Here is an 18,357-nt window from a genome sequence, read left to right on the forward strand (position 1 = left end):
AAAACACAGTAGTCTGTCATGAATTCAGGTTTAAGCAATACTCCAACACAAATTCATGATAACTCTCGTGAAGTGAAAAGCAATTTAGCACAATTATTCAAGTACTTCTTGCTTTATTTTAAATCATTGTAACTTGTAACCAGGCGGCTGCTTCAGTGCAGCCTTGGTTAATGGCCCATCAAGGGGAGGGGCCGTTCCCCCCTTCCACCAGCACTGCTGCTGCCTCAGAGCTGCAGAGCTGTGTGAGCTGCCCATCCCCCACCTTTCTCTGCTGCTCCTTCAAACTGCTTGGACTGACCAAGTTAATAATGATTAAAGTCTCACTGTTGCACTAACCTGGCAAAACAAAATCATGTCAACATCATGAGCATCCAGAATGAAAAAAATAAATAAATAATCTATTTATATATAGGCATTTTGGGAATATTAGAATATTGAAAATATTACAATCTGACAGCAAATCTAATGAACTAATTGGTTCGAAGTATTCATCCCCCTAAGGAAGCATATTTGATGAAAGTTAATCATAAATATGTTTCTAACCATTAAGAAAAGGACAATAGGCAGTTTCAGGTATTTTGACTGTGATACCTGTTTTATTGTAATAAACTATGGTGCAAGATGACTGATTTGTAGATGTTTAAAGCTGAGCTAATTTTAGCATTTTCCAGCTCATTCAAATGTATTTTTTTAAAGAGTTTTAGCTTAAGTGAGGAACATTTCTCAACTAATTAAACAATCCATCCTTCATTATGTCACAACCAGGGCCTAGGGGAAACCCTGGTGCAATATGAAAATGGGACTACCCTCTTCCTGGTCCAAGCACCACCAGCAGCAAAGCATTTTTAAATGGTTTTATTCAAAAACACATCTTGCACACAAGCATGCTGGCAGTCTGGCTGACCGAGTAGAGCCCACAGGAACTGGGAGTAGCCGGCCCTTAAACTCCTGGCTGCAAGGAAGGAACCAATCAGCTCCCTGGGCAACCTTCACGCAAACACACCTGAAACCAATCACACACACTCAGGTAACAGAGGGTTAGTGAAACAGATACAAGCCCAAACAATAGAAACATTCACAAGACCTCTAGGGTCATAACTAGAGATGTCAACTCTCGTTCACTTTAGTGACCCGGATCTTCGGATCTCGTTCAGCTGAACGATTCGTTCATTACATTCGTTCACCAGGTCGTTCAGTGACATTTCCGGTTTACCCGTAACTCACTCACTCTCACTCGTTCACAAAAAATACGGCTCCCATTGCATTACTGGTCTACTTGGCCCAACTTGCCCATTACAAAACCTTCTGACATTATAATTTCTAAATAAATAAATAAACATAGTTTAGTTTGTGTTCATCTGTCAGTGGTTTACACATCTGTGAATTGACCTGTATACACAGATGCACCTAATCGGGTCGCTCGCTTCGTTCAGTGAACGAGAATGGTCTTCGTTCAGTGAACGAGAGCGAGGGAGAGACAGAGAGAGAGAGAGACGATCGGTCAAGCGATACGTTCAGTCGTTCTCCTAACCAATGATGGTGATTTGATACATTAGATGTGATACAAACAGCCCTCCTCTGAAACGCAATTGACTCGTGCTAACATCAATTAGTCTGGTTTCCTAAAACAAGAAGTGGGGAGCCGCGAGCGGAGCCAAGTGAACGAAAGGAACGACTTTGATGCATGAAAGTGAACGGATCATTCCGTTCACTGAAAAGATTCGTTCTTTTTGAACGAATCGTTCAGGACCGAAACATCTCTAGTCATAACACCTCCCCCCTTTTTAACATTCACACACACGAGTATGTTTGGGGAACAGATAGGAACCAAAAAGGTATTTAACGTTCTCTGATGATTATAAACATTAACTACTCCTTATATGTTCAGTATACAGGTCGGCACCAAACCCACAGATGGATTTTTACAATGTGTTTACAGCTGCCAATGTATGCAATGCTGTTACCTTGATGATAAATGACAGTTAAATATTGAACCTGTCTATAAAAAACAGATCCTGACATGTAAAAGGGACATCTATCATACTGTCAACTTAATTTAACTTTAAATATGGACAACTTACTGCATAATATCTGGACTACAACAACCACAGACAAGGCGCCACTGCGTAGTCACTACTATATATAAATGTTGCCAGTTTACACTTAAGCTGCAACCACAGGTGACCCAACAAAAGTGGTGTGCAGTTACCACAAAAGGTCACAAACTAGTTACTGCACACAAGTTTTACTTACAGCCACACATCACAAAGTGACCAAAAAAAAACAAAGCAGCCATGTCACACAAAACAAAGTTCATGTGCAAAGTATAAAATTAAGGGAAACAAACTAGAGACACACAAACTTTACTTGCCTACCAACATGGCTAACTCACCTAGCTAGTCTTCAGTGACTTGCTGAGCTTGAGGCATCTTTAAACGTTCTATTCATTGCAACATCGCAGACCAGGAATCTAGTCAACTGCGATACATTGAAGCATGCCCCCACTCAGGATTACCACCAGAAATAAGAAAGGCAAAATAAGGTGGCAAATTCTTGAACTTGACCGGCAGCTATCTGGTCAGGTTGCCCAGTCAGAAACACAACATACAGCAACAACAACAAATTAACAAAAGAGATGACCACTACACTTAACTGAAGGCCACTAATACAGACAAACTGAACCACGTCTACCTCACCTCATGGACATTCCGATTCATTCGGACAAGCCCCAAATTGTTAGGACCAGGGCCTAGGGGAAACCCTGGCGCAACAAGTAAATCCTCTTCTCCTCTTCCTGTCCTCAAAGCACCACCAGCAGCGAAGCATTTTTAAATGGTTTTATTCAAAAACACATCTTGCACACAATCAAAAATGCTGGTAGTCTGGCTGACCAAGGAGAGCCCCCAGGAACTGGTGAAGACCCGTCCTTTAAACTCCTGGGTGCGAGGCTGGAACCAATCAGCTCTATGGACAACCTGCAATCAAACACACCTGCAACCAATCACACACACACCCTGGTAGAAGAGGGATATTTAAGCAGAGGCAATGAAAAGCACATATAGAAATGTTTATATGATCTCTGGGGTCTTAACAATTCTAAGTGCTGTACATAGGCACCTGGACTTGTTTCAGTTTGTTGAAGACGTTTCACCTCTCATCCATCTGCTGCTTCAGTTCTAGCTACCTGTAGAGGAGTTTGCAGGCTTTAAAATTCTGTGTGGGAAGGTCCACAAGAAGGCTAGAAAAAATGCAGCCAAAATTTCTCAAAATGGACATGTTAGCGTGACAGCAATGAGTGCTCACAAATGCCATGTTTTTGTTACATTCATGACTATACACGTTGTCTTGAGTGAGTGAGACTTTAGGTCATTGGGTTAGCGATGACAGTGATGTGCTGTGCCCGCAGTACAGACACTGAGCCTGCTATTCAACAATGGAATACATATTGTCTGGGAATAGACACATAGTAGGACTTGATGATCACTTCTAAAGTGGTTTCTGTCTCTTTTGTTTACTAAACTGGCAAATCTGAATGGATACATTTTCTGTTCTTCCGGTTTCTGTAAAATTAGCTAAATTCCTGAATTGTGGAGAATCTAACTGATCTAACGACATACCATGTCCATACCGACAAAAGAATATTAACTATTCTTCACCAGTTTCACCATAAAAATGTGTAGTTCTTATTAATAAGTTATTCATAGACACACTTATAAAGAAATAATTTTGTGCCAAAAATATTCACATCATATAATTATCCCCGAAATAAACACCAGCTCTGCGAGGTGTTTGTTTCCCAGTACTGTGCGAGACAGGTATAATAAAACTCTGCACTTTTCATGTGGTTTCAGTTGATAGTGGTGGTGAATATAATGTATTAATGTATAATGTATTTTCTATGTTGGCAAAAATATTACGAAACACCTTTTAAAAAACATTCAAGTCAATATGTGACCTTTTGCTGCATGTCATCCTCCCTCTTTCTCATCCTGTTTCCTGTCACGTCTCAGCTGTCCTATCGCATAAAGCCATGAAAGGCCAAAGAAAATAATACTTACAGTAAAAAAACTCGTGGTTTGGGCTATTTTGACAGGTCACAGTCCAAATTTTGACTCCAAACAGTCAGAAGCTCTGTATGTGCCTGTTCTGGCTACTCTTGCATGGATGTAAGTGTAAAAATAGCAGAGTAGACTTCAGAGGAGGAGGTCTATGACTCGCTAAATAATAAGCACTTGCGGAGATCTTTCCAGGTTGAAAAAAAAGGTTCTCAATTTATTTAAATAAAAAATAATCACCGTGGTTGACTTCATGCAATAAACAAAACAAAAAGTCAATTTAGCAGTAGATAAACTGTCTCACTCCTCACTCCTTCAACACAAAAAGCCGACAGAGGAGAACCAAGCTGTCCTCTATCTATCCCCAATCATAGGAGGAGAGCCTTGAGCAGCAGAAAACAATCAGAATAAATTATCATTTATCTGCAATATATCTACCACAATAATTAATCAACATTATTACCATTATTATTTTGATTTACCATTTTCCAAAAAATGCATAAATATGAAAAAATATGAATAGGCTCCAACAGTGCCATTATTTTATAAGCGTTATTATTTTACTAATAATAGCAGTAATAATAGCTAATTTTTAGAAAATGAAATAAGCCTGCAAATGAACTATAATCTCCCCCTTTAACTGTAATGGTTCCACATAATAAAATATTACATGATCCAAGTTCAAATTTGATAACAATGTCATAGAAAATGAACACATCTTTTCCTCAAGAAATATCTAAGTGCTTGGCAAAAACGCCACTTTGTAACCACAAAATAACAGCAGGATGAAGTTACTGTTTTTCTAGATACACTAAATAAATGCATCAATCAAATATAAATATAAATAAAAAAACAAGTGCTCAGGTGGGAAAACTGCCTATATAAAGAGCAAAAGGCATAAACTCTATAAACTTGCAAAAACTTGCATTCTTTCCTTTGAGAAAGCATAAAAAACTTTATATTGCCAGATTAGAAATTTCATTGGCTAAGTGATGTGTCAATCATCTGGAGCCCTGCATGTAAGTGGCTCGGGAGAGAAGTGATAGAAGAAAGACTGTCTGTTGTATACACGACCACTCATTGGCTGCTGAGGCTTCAAGGCGGGTGCAGTCAGTGCAGTCAACCAAACTTGGCAGTCAGGAAGACATTACAGAGCCCTAATGGTGTCTGCTGTGAAAGGAGAAGAAGTTTTGGACTCATAAAAGCATGTAAAAGTATCCACAATTGCAGTTTTTTGCTATTTTTTCACCATTTATCCACATATTACTGTGTTTTTGACTAAATATTTTCATTGAAATGGATTTACTGGACAGTTGGGAATGAGAGAAAACAGTCTTTTGATGAAAATGGATGCAGTGGTCGACCACCCGGAGGCTTCATTTTGTGAGTTGGCAAAACTTTGTACATACTTGTTTGTTACCTACTTTGCTTGTTTGTTTTTTGATAGTACCTGGATGATGTGGATTTGGCTTAAAAAGGTTGACATGCGTGGAATCAAAGATTTCAAATGATACATGCCAAGACTATATATCTAAAATATAACTGTTAGCTTATCTGTTAAGGTGTTGTCGAAAAAGTTACCAAAGTAGCCGGATGGCCCGCCTGTGGGCCTCAGGTTTAATTTACATCAGATCCTGATCGGAGTCAGTGATCATTCAATCAATCAACATTTTGCGCATTGAAACCGTGATTGTAATAAAAGTATTTAAATAAGCACAATGTACATCGTAAAAATAATAGTCCAAACCTCTACATTATTACAAATACATTCAACCAATAGTCCAATCCTTGAATGATGAAAAATACAATACATTTATTAAAATAATAATGCTGACAAGAAGCAAATCACTACATTTATGAATTGCCATCTAATTTTCTGTCAACATTTCAGCTGTACTTGCCTACATCTATAGGCTGCTGTTGGGTAATATTATTCATAAACATAATATCTAATAAGCTCCCTATGTTTTGTATTCATAAATTCTTAATCTGTAAAGTAACTACTGACTAGAACTGTAAAATTAATCCAGTAAAAAGTAGAAATATTTCCCTCTGAGTTGTAGTGGAGTAGAAATAAAATGTGGCATGAATAGAAGGGACATTAAGACAAGTACCTTTAAATTGTCTTAAAGTGCAGAACTTTAGTAAATGTATTTATATTCAGAGACTGGTAGCAATGACACTATATGTGCTTCTTGTGTATGTAGTATTATTTTAAGTAATTATGTACTACTTGAAGCAATAGAGGCTGAAGCAGCATTACTTGCATCAGTAGCATTTTTCCCCTTTGCTCAATTTTTGTGTAATGTCATATTTTAGTCTAATTTATAATGTATGATATATGATAATCAAATAATAATAATTATTGTTGATCATTGAATATTTATGATTTAATGTATTATAATATTTATAGTTGACAAAAGTATATTTGCAATTTTTTCCAGTTTAAATATATTGTCTGCCTCAGCAGTACTTGTATCAGTAGTCTTTTTCCCCTTTGCTCACTGTTGTGTCATAGTGTTATTTACTATCATTTTAACTTTTAACTATTTACCTTAATTTAGTGTAATCATGTATATTTGACAAACACTATTTGCTCTATTTTTCTAGTTTAAATGTACTCTCTGCCTTTGGTTTTCATTTTACTCTTGTTCAACCCCACAGTCATGCTGTCACATGACATGAAACAGCCAAGCACAAAATTCCTCACCCTTAGCCAATCAGAAAATTCGACTGCTCCCCTCCCCTCAAATTTTTATTTTAAGTGCAATACAGGTGAACGGTCAGTAGTAGGAGCCCAAGAGCACTGGCAAACACACACTTTTCAGAGATTCCTATTTTTTTGGGGACCTCTTCTGAAACTTATACAGATCATTCATTAGGGTCAATGGAGTTCATCCTAGCATTTTCCTTGTGCGGACCGGGCAAAATGTCCTCACAAGGAAAAATGTCCACACAAGAAAGGTGGGATGTCAGGGGTTGGTCCACACAAGTATAGCAATACAAACACACACACACACACACACACACACACACACACACACACACACACACACACACACACACACACACACACACACACACACACACACACACACACACACCTGTGTATCTGCTAATAATCATGCTGAAACAACATGAGCATAATGGATTTTTGGGGACAATTTGAAGCCTGCAGTGTTTTTAATGTTATTCTGTCGTATTGCTTTATTGCACATTAACTCCAACAGATATTGATCGATGGAATAATTCGAGAGCATCAGCAAAATTGTGTCAGCCCTGCCTGCATGAGATAAAACAAACTGGGGGCTCACTCTTGTAAACATTGGTGCACAACCAGCAAAACCTCCAAAGGTCACATTGAGAATAAAGTCACCACATCCACAGTGATTATAGCGGCAAATAGCTGCTTTCTTCAGCTGAACATAAATGTAATTATCAACAGCTACAGGCCTACAAGTGTGAGTTTGTCCTGAGGGAAAAGTTTTATCCTCAGAGCGTGAACATGATCAGCAAATCTTTGTCCGTCAGGCCGTTTGTTTTAATGAAACTAAATGTTTGTTGATGGAGAATTTGAGCCTGAACGTGGCACCAGCGGGAAGGTCAGGGCAAAAAGTTAAAATTATAAATATCTACAAGAAACTTCTCCGCCTTTCCGACCTCTGTAAATCAAGATGTGTTTCTCTGGAGCCGCAGTGAGACACACAAACTGGAAAGCTCTCCCTACACGTGGTAAATGGGCAGACAGCAGTGCTAATGCTAAAAAGCGTATCAGTCATCCTTCACACCAAATTAGCCGTGACAATGCTAGCACTGCTGGAGACCCTGCATGTGGCCTTTCCAGGTTACAAAAGTTACAAAACCACCTGGAATGGAGTTCAAATCTTGCATCAAACACTTGACGGTCGCACATTAGAGGAAAACACATGAATATTCCGACATCCATCGCCTTACACCCGGGAGCGGCACAACCTCCGGGGTCCCTAATTGATTCCCAGACATATTTCCATGTTTAACTCATCAACCACTGAAGTCAAGTTGTCACGCATGGAGCACGAATGATCCAGAAGACAGACAACAGCTGTGAAGACGCCTCTTATGGCTGAGAGCTTCCTCGCACCCAGAGTGGGGGTGATCCCCTCACGTTATCGGTTTTAGGAAGAGTTACCGCCCCTCTCTTCAGACTGGCTGAGAGGGACGAGCCCTTTGTAGCTCCCTGACAATAACAAAGATGGCAGCTGGGCTGGATAATACTGTCAGGAAGATTAACCGGGGCTCTGCCAGGGCTTTGTTCAACTCCTATGACATATTCAATTACACGCACAGCAACCGATGTGATTGTTTGGGTCCAACCAACTTCACTGAAATAATTCTCCTGAAGAGATACAACAGCAGGAATAAACTCCACAGTGGAATGCTGATCTAATGCATTTTAATATTTGATGTAAGGAAGCGTCTTAACGTTCAACACTTCTTCCGAAAATCTAAACAAAGCAGCAGCAGAAGCAAATCAGCATTCCCAGAGTGCAGTGGAGCTCAGTCATCGCTCACACAGACCTCCCGCCCTCAGACTCCTCTGACACATAGGATCCTTCACGCTGTTTACAGATAACAATCTACAGCTGACCACAGAATCCGCCCGGAGCGACGGGCCCTCTGGTCCCTCGGAGCTGCTTCCTTAATGTAAGAGCCCTGAGCTCGTTAATTACTTAGAGACTGTCCAAGAAGTAGGCTAATGCAGTTAGACAAGAGGGTTTGTCTATAGGCTACACTTTGACCTGTTGGTACTGAAATCCACTATCAATAATTCAGCCTGACAGGAGTGGCCGGCAATTACTTCCATATGTTATTGAAGGAGAATAATAAACACGACTTCTATTGATAGATCTGAAACGGGGGGGCTGAAGAAGCTAGCAGGGCCTTAGGCTCCTCTTGACAATGACTTAGCCGCCTCTAACCACAGGAATGTTTGTCATAAAACCATATTCACAGAATAATAATCTAATATTTCACTAGTCAGACAATGAGACATCAAACTGGCTTATATACATTTAGAATAAACTAAATTCTAATCTGATTTTTCAATAACAAAGATACGTTCCAGTAACCAGAGTGATGATGTGGGCTGACCTTTGTTGCCAATTGGAAGATTTGATTGGCTGGTTCATATCAGTCTGATTGCATGTGTGGGATCATGTTAACATAAGCTAGCCTAAGAAATACCACAACAATTGATTCAGGGAAATTCACCTTACAGCTAATGAGACCTCTGGATGATCAACAATTCCCAGGCAGCAATGAGGATGCTAATTGCTTACATGATGGAGGACACCGTGATGCCAAACATGGAGGACAACGAGGACGATGAAGAAGACTCCTGTCTGAACCGTCTGCATGTATTTACTGTAGGTTAATGTTGTTAGCTCTCTTGGGCTGTGTGCCTCGGGCTAACGTTAGCTACAGCTGGCAGGCAGCTGCAAGCTAGCAAGAGCCGTGTGTTGTAGTTTTTCTAGTTAAATAAGACGACTCTGCTGCCATGCAGCTCCAACCAGTGCTGCACTCATTCTCTCTCACAGCTAAAGAAGTTTGTAAATCCACACGCAGCTCTGTGGAGACTATGATTTGGATTGTGATTGATTGTGGCTGTTTTATACTTTTTAAAGGTAAAGTATGGAATTAATTTGGCTTGCAAGTAGATTTCAGTTATACACCCAGAAACATTTAATCAACAACACAGCAGCCTCACTGCTTCGCCAATCACAGACCGCTGCTATGAAAGCTTTCTACAGGAAGTAAATCAGAAGACGAAACAGCTTCAGACTCTAGTTAGGGCATCACAGGCCCCAACATACACACACACACACACACACACACACACACACACACACACACACACACACACACACACACACACACACACACACACACACACACACACACACACACACACACACACACACACACACAGAGTAAAAAAGGAAATGCATTTGCTACATCCGCTTGCAAACGCTCTCACACTGTATCACCGCTGCTGTATCCTGTCCGTCTCACCCCAAACAGCCATTTCAAGAAGCCGCTGCCTTAAACAAACATTGCTCTGCCTCCATTTCATAAATTCTTTAAACTCCAGGGTTTCTCTCAATTATTCATGCTTCAAGAGCATCTGACGGCCGCATTGCAGCATTCTCTCTGAAAGATCACCGCCTAAAATAACAATGTCCTCACTCTGCATAGTAGAGAAGAACGTACACATCAAATCCATTGGCATGCGACTCTTTTCGATGCTTAGGCGCGCGGTTTTAATGGACACCCGAGCACTGAATCAGTGATGTCACACACACACACATAGACACGGGTCCCAATGAAATATTGAAGGCCTTTTCCCTTGGATGAAATCATCTGCATAAGGCGGTGGCTGGTTCTCTCTCTTAGTGTGGGGGTCTCCACATCTCCGGTTGATGAGATGAGGCGTGAGATGTTGGGAAACACATCCTGCACAAATACCAAAACGGCAACTGGGATGTTGTGACATTTTGGTAATGGTTGGAGGGACCAAAGCAATAACTCGGGGCACTAAGACACAGCCACCCACTCTAAACTGTTCCCTCATGTTTAAATGTAGGTCAGCTCACTTCTCTTCACTGCAAACGCATAACTCGGCCGAAGATGCTCAAGAGCTGCTCGGATTTCTGTGTTTTTTTACCTTAGAACATTTTGTAAACCTTGTGCAAAATCCACCAAATAGGAAAGTTTGATCAGGTGTAGGCTAGCTACAAGAGTAACCTGTGAGCTTTGCTTTCCCAAAGAAGAAGAAAAACACATTTGAACAACTTCATCATCCAACGGTCTTATTTACACATTTTCTTATAAGCTAGTCACCAAGGCATGGATGGGGGGTTCATTGAGATGATAGCAACACTTGTTAAGTGGTGGACTTGCAAGCTGAAGGCTAGCTGTTGCACAGCCTCAGTGACTGCACACACAGAACTCAGATGAAACTAAACTTTTGTTTACATATTCCTTTTGAGAATAACTTAAGGAAACCTTTACATGCCAAATCAACCACGTTTGATCCTTGTGGGTTCACGTGGGAGATTGCTCCTGGTCCAGGCTAGCTTAAAGAGTGGAAGCAAGGGAAAACTGCTAGCTTAACTCTCGCAAAGAAGAAGAAAAAAACACCGAACTTTGAAGTCTATATAATTCTTTTACATAGCATCTCTGAAAAGTAAAAGGTGTTTACGAATCATATTCTCACTAGCTGCTTATATTACTGCTGCACATGTTCATACTTTATATCTTAAAAAAAAAGCTATTCATAACACAATGTGTAAATTCTGTTGCTGTTCCTACCAAAACCACGTAGCTTTAAGCGTTAGACTGACCCTGTGTCAGTTTGTCTCTGTGTGCTTCTGCAGCTCATCCGTTACAGATTGATTTTTTCTGGGTTTCATGGCAATAAACGATCTCCCAAAACTATCCCACTAATTAGGAACAGGAATATGTGACAGACGTGATCGATTCATTTGTGTCACAGTTCTTAGGCAAAAGAGTCAACCCAATAACAAACAGTATACGTACGTCGCTTTGGACAAAAGCGTCTGCTAAATTAAATCTTAACACTGTAATTGTAACAATATAGAGTAAGTATTAAATTGCTTGATAATTGGGCGCCGGTTTAGCTCAGCGGTTAAATCGGCGGCCCATCTACAGAGGCTACAGTCCTCTATGGGGCGGCCCCGCGTTCCACTCCCGCTCTCTGCCGCCTGTCATCCCCCATTGTCTGTTTCCAACACGACCCACTGTCCTCCTATCCTAAAAAAATTTCTTTAAAAAAACCTGCATGATAATTAGAATTTACCTGAGAAGAAGTTCTTGGCCCGCAGGTAGCTGACACTCAGGCGGAGGATGGAGAGTTTGTCCAGACTGGCGGTGACCTCCTCGGGGAACGGCAGCAGGCTGGCCAGCCGCTCCAGCTCCCCGTTCAGCCGGTCCCGATGCCGTTTGGACGGGTTGGACTTGGCCCCTTCTGCCGGCGCCTGCTTCACCCTGATGCAGGAAGATATTATAAATCATCAGCAATAAGTCAGAGCTCGTTTAAGGCCCTTCTCAAGAGGATACCAAACCAGTGGGACTTCTCATTTCACTCAGAGCGGAAGACATTTTGGGTCAAACAACGGGTCTCAGGTGAGCAGAAAAAAGAATTATAACTACTCTGATATTTCACCAAATTTGGGTCATTCACAATTCAGTTTATAGCAAACACATCTGTGGGTCAGCTATAATAAATGTGGGGAAGTTGTTTGTTTCTTGCACTTTGCACATGTACATAAGGTTTTATCTATTTGGCTCCAAATTAGCTACAAACAAAGAGAGCAACTGCTCTTCATGGAGTCTAAAATATGCAAACATAACATTTTACAATCATCTTTAAATATTCAAGTCAAAACAGATCAGATAATAAAACTAAAACTAAATATACTAGTTCTCGTAATAATAACAATGGAGATAACAAACAGGTAAACAACAAAACAAAAAAACAAAAGATCTGATTTCAATCAACATGAATAAAAACATTAAAAGACCACTTATTTACATATTACTTATGTACACTCAGTAATAAAACAGAAGCCTAAATTAAAGCATTTTTGTGTGTGTGTGTGTGTGTGTGTTTTCAGCTGTCCGACATCATATGTTGATTTAAAAAAAAGCCAAAAAATGAATTTTCATACACAAGTCGATTTCCCAAGACAGAAGAAATGTGTCAGTTTGTTTGACTCTAATGCACAAAAGATGAAATTAAATATTTCCCTGAGAAGAAGCTACAAGGCCCGGGAACATCAGTGTGGAACTAGGATGTCTTAACTTATTCTAGGCCGTCTGTAGAGGCTCAGAGATGCTCGCTGACAACATCTGAACAATAAATGATGCAAAAATGTTGAAAAGAAAACAGCAGACAGTTTTGTCAGTTTGAAAAACATATTTCTTTTTTTCTCTGTCTGTATAAAAATATTTAATAAACATCTTAAATAATAAATAATCTGACCCTCTATAATTAGACTTTTACTTTATGTTGAGTAGTAATGCACTAATACACAATAACTTTCATTCATTTCATTTATTTGATGCATTATATTCAATGTATTATTATTGTTAGTTCAACTTTTGATTAGGGAGGACTTTTGTATTTTAGATTTCCTTTAAACTATTTATTGTGCTTCTATTCTCTCTCTCAGTTCCTCCGATTCTCATTCTTATTTCCCTCTTTCAGCCCGTAAGAAGAAGTACAAGAAAAAAAGCACTATTTGGTGGAGCTGCTTAAACCCAAAGTCATGTGTGACCTGAAAAGAGGATAAAAGCAGACGGGTTTAATGGGCCACAAGCAAAACAGGCTGAGCTCCAGAGTCTGTAAACTCAGTCTTATGCAACAATCATTTTCATAACCACGAAACATATTGATATGCATTGTGTGTAACCCACACCCGTCAGCTGTGTTAAAAATATAAAGTCAAAATTAAAGCCGTCTCGGCGTTACAGGTTTCATTTCATTTTCCACTAACAAACATTATTTAAGAACACATCAGAGAGGATTTAGTTTCTATTTATGTCCACAAACAGGAAACATCAACAGCGTTGCTGCAACATGAGTTGACATCTGCCATGACTGTTGCAACACACTGACACTGTCACATTTCATCACTGAGCATGACCGTGGACGGAGATCTGTTGTTAGTGTGTGTGTGTGTGTGTGTGTGTGTGTGTGTGTGCAGTGCTGCTTGCTCTTTCAGTGTGTGTGCATGTTAACTATAATTAACAGCCTAACTTAAAATGTATTTGTCTTTTGATCTTCTATATTTTTCTCTTTACTTGTATATTCAGAGTGCAAAGTGACGTCGTCAAACTGCGATTTTAATGCGATCAACAGAAAACAGAGAATTTATTCTCAATCTGGAGATCAGGTTAAAGACCTCTAATCGTCATACTTTAAGCTTGTTGCCCTCTTATCACCTATGCTACCCCATATTGCACATGTTTTATATATTGCTTTTAATTTTTATGATTTATTTCATCTTATTTAAGTTGTTTAACAGTAGACGTGCTGCTGTGTATTTGCTTTCTATTCTTCTTCTATTCCTTTGTTTATTTTTAGCACCAAATGTACTTCATGGTCAGTGTTCAGGTGTTGGGCCACATGTTTCACCACACTGATAATCAGTGTTGGGGGATTATTGTAAGTCCCATGTTGTTATGGATAAAGAAGTTAAACCTCCATTTACAATAGAATGAACCATGCATTATCCTAAACATGTTGTAAATCTGTTACACACACATTGTGGGGACCACCTTCCTTATGGGGACAATATGGACGACCCATAAATTAATCAATAAGTTAAAAATGGTTTAAGGGTAAATTAGTCCATTAAATTAATATTAATGTAAAACAAAAACAGTTCCTGCTCCACCAGGTAATTTAAGCAACACAAAAACAGTCCTACTGACAGGTTTAGTCCATGCTGACTCGTCTCATCACAAAGGAGGATTATGGGGATTTTTTTTGAGTCCTACATCTGCAGACTGGGTCGACTTTTTGGGGGGGAATTATTGTGCACCACAGATCAGTCAAATTCTCCCGCATTAAAGCATTTAAAAAATAAACAGTGCACTGCACACAACATAATGATTCTTCAAATACATGCAAAGAAGAAGCTGCAGCAGCTCCATCATTTACTGACACATGCAGTGGAGCTGCATGTTAAACAGCAGGTGAATCACATTCTCATGAAGCAGCAGCAGCAGCAGCCGGACTGTTGTGTCTCACTGTGCACAGTTTGGTGCTTTTCCAAACTCAGTCACATGTCATCACATCACAGAACAATGAGGGAGAAAAGGACTCATTGTCTCTTTGCGTTTTACTTCAGTGTTGGCCTTTAGGTAAAGATATCGGCAGGGAAATGGCGTCAGGTTGAAGCTGCAGCAGTATGATGTCACACCAAAACATTCACTGTAGCAGCTCAGACGTTATGATCACAGCCAACAGTTCATTTTTAATTTGCATGCTGCTAAAAGGTTTATAATTAAACATTTAAAAAACGACGTTTAGGAGTGTAACAATCAAGTTAAAGGCCTAGATTTAATAAAATAAAGTGTCAGGGCCACATTATTTTTGTTATATAAAGAGAGCCTTAAAATGCAATATTTAATTACGTATTTTATTAATTATCAATAACAAAACAAAACAATCTGACGATTTAAAAGCTGATCATCTGAAGGGCGTTTTAACTGAAAACACCCTGCATGTCCCGGAGAGTCAGTGACATAATTATAAAGAGAATAAACAATAAGAAAAGTTTGATCGTCTCTTCGTTTCGTTTGTCTGTGGAATAACGTTCAAAAATTCCTACATGGCTAAAAATCAAAGAGAAGTGCTGAAGGTTAAAATCAGGCCGCAGTTGCAGGCCTGCAATAATCCGCAGGCATTAAAGCAGCCATGCACAACAATGTACGCACAGAACATTTCCTTCCTATATATTTAAATATATATAATCAGCAAATATCCTTCATATAATTATTAATATTTAGCACCTCTTATGTGCATTGAAATGCGCTTGCATTAAGAGGCAATCGAAATTTTGAAGGGAAATCGACTTCTTAAATCGATTAAGACGCCGTTTTTCTTTACATGTTTTTTGCATGTTCGTGCATTTTGAAACTGAAATCACATTTCATCCCAGCTCGCCAGATTTATTATTTATTTTTGAAACGACGCTATTTTCTACGACTACAGCTTTGGAAATGACGATAATAAAATAATAAACATAATAAACTCACGCTCTCTGGACCGGTTTTCTCCTCTTGCGTCCTGCATACATGACGGCTCTTCTTATATAAGCCTCTGATGAATCCCTCAGAAATACACAGAGCCTCTTTCTGCCGCTACATGTAAGCCAGCGAGAATATTCTGCTGTAATCCTCCAGATCAACACTCAAAACACATTCTCAAAAAAATCTGAAAAAACAAAATTTAAAAAGCCAGAGCCAAAGGGAATAAGTTACGTCGATCAGGACGTCTTTTGCCTCGTTTTTATGGGCCGCTCCTCTCAGGAATTAACTCACAATCTGAGAAAAAAAAACAAAGTGACGCAGCAGAATCCGATCTGCTAAAAAAGGGGGACAGCTCTAGAAAATAAGCAAACAGTTGTTGTCCCATCAGCCTTACGGAAAGATGAACTTGTTCCGAGTAAAAAGGCGATGTTGAGTTTTCATCCTCATGATTAAAAAAAGGATGAGATTATCAGAGAACAGGCGCAGTCTGCGGACAAATCCAACTCATTATTCCTCCAGTTTGCAAACACAACGACAGGGCTGCAAATACACGCAGGAAACGCTTCAAATATTTACATTTTATAATCTACATCAGCGGTGCACTCCAATTAGCGCTGGACATGAGCTGCAAGAGGAGGGGGACGGCGGCCGCGCGCATTCCACTGGCGGGCACGCCCGACACAGATTTCTGACGTGCGCGCGCGCTCAAGAACCTCACAAGTACACAGCATACATGGGCAGGAGGCACGCGCGGGCACGTGGGAGAGTCTCCTGGAAACACAGGCCGAGCGTGTCCACGCAGGCGCGTTCCCGAGCGAGTCCCAGCGTCCAATCAGCGTTCAGGATGAGAGACGGAGGTTTATGTTGAGCCCGCAGTGGCCCGTGCTGAATGTGGGTCAGGGGTTAGACTTTTAAATAATGTAGCTGAATTCATTTTAACGTTCAGAAGAGCTCTGTGAGTCCTAACCTGCAGAGATGAGTCGGACATTTTATCTCAGCTGTGAAATGTGAGGAAGAAAGAAGAGGCTGCAGTTTATAGGCCTAAACATCATGGGGGAAATACAGAGCGGAATAAAGCAGAATCCGTGTTAATAATTATTATTTAAGTGTTTATAATTTAGGCCTGTATTTAGTAATAATCCATTATATGTGAAAAAATGTAAAAGCAGATAACACTGACCTGAATCTGCAGCTGTTATAATATTGTACTTGTGGTCCTGGTTGTAATTTGTAGATTTAGATTATCTGTAAAATAATTTTAATTTAATCGCTTTTTGATGGATCAGCAAGTGAAAAGACAACAAACTGGGAAAATTCATTCAAGTTAAGACAACACGTTTTATAACCCATTAGCCACGGTAGTTAGCAGCCACGTACAAGATACTATCACTATAAGCTAGGAAGGCAGAAAGCTTAGCTACATTACACTTTTGATAGTGTTACAATACCGGGGTTACTTACGTAAGAATGTTAAAAATTATTTTGCAGCTAAGTTAATCTTTTCTAGACAGTTATACTGAACAGTTACACACATACAGCCACACTGAAACATCCTGCAAAACATCACAGGAGCAGGGGCAGAGAGGAAAAGTCGGCTGTGTAGCTTCCTCGTGTGAGAAAGACAAAAAGATGCTTCAATGAAAAACTGTGGATGACGGGAGGGGCCAATTCATGCCCATCTACAGGGTCCAGAATTTCATGTAAGAGCCACAGTCTCTGAGCAACAACCCACATTAGCATCCGGCCAGCGCCTCATTCTGCACCTATAGCATGTTTAACAAGCTACTAATTGGAAATTCACGTGGGAAAAATGCATGGCAATTGTCAGTTTGAAAGCTAGCTAATTAGCTCTGGCAGCTGCAGGACATTAAGCAGACTGTAAATCTACAAATGTGACTTTGGGATAGATGCAGGCGTGCTCTTTACACTTAGTTGCAGCTAACAACACTGTCTGCCAACGATGTATAGACAAGCCTTTTTACTTTGACCTTCCTTTCCTGCTGAAGCTCAGGCTGCAAGCTGCGGCCAAACACAGTCACCGACACATCCCGAGACAAAAAGAAGCGTTTCTAATATTTTCCCAAATGCCCCCTTTCTTTATTTTGATAGTTTAAACTTTTAACGATGCATTGAAGACATGTTAAAGAGACTTTTGACTTCAAAAAGTTGATTAGCCTTGTTGGGTAAAATATACCCTAAAGTTAGAGCAGGTACCGGATTTAAACTAGGACATCTCAGAAAGTATCTGTAGCGACTCAGGTGGTAAAAATGCTGCTCCGAGCTTAAGAGTGCTCTCTAACTGTGACGCGTATCGTTCCAAAAGAAAATCCAAACTCCAACTCCAACTTAACTTTTATTAAACAAAAGACGATCAAAGTACTGAAACTAAAGGCAATAAAATAACTTGAAAAGCACTATAACTAACACGATGACGTTGTTCTGCTCCCGCCACACAGCTGAAGGATACAAATAATGACAAAAC

At 39.8% G+C, this 18,357-nt stretch overlaps 1 protein-coding gene across 1 annotated transcript in view; it reads right to left on the reverse strand.

Annotated features, from left to right (window-relative positions):
- Positions 1-15,922, reverse strand: part of LOC138592089 (aryl hydrocarbon receptor-like) — a 67,502-nt gene extending 51,580 nt beyond the window's left edge. The window contains exons 1-2 of the mRNA XM_069662709.1: positions 15,882-15,922; positions 11,914-12,101 (exon numbers count right to left, since the gene is read on the reverse strand). Of these exons, the coding sequence (XP_069518810.1) occupies positions 11,914-12,101; positions 15,882-15,922 (229 nt within the window). The remainder of the gene's footprint in view (positions 1-11,913; positions 12,102-15,881) is intronic.
- Between the last annotated feature and the right edge of the window lie 2,435 nt (positions 15,923-18,357).

This window comes from Semicossyphus pulcher, unplaced genomic scaffold, assembly GCF_022749685.1.
Source record: "Semicossyphus pulcher isolate SPU_LCO1_2020_fin unplaced genomic scaffold, fSemPul1.0.p SCAF_15, whole genome shotgun sequence".
In the NCBI taxonomy this organism is placed as follows: domain Eukaryota; kingdom Metazoa; phylum Chordata; class Actinopteri; order Labriformes; family Labridae; genus Semicossyphus; species Semicossyphus pulcher.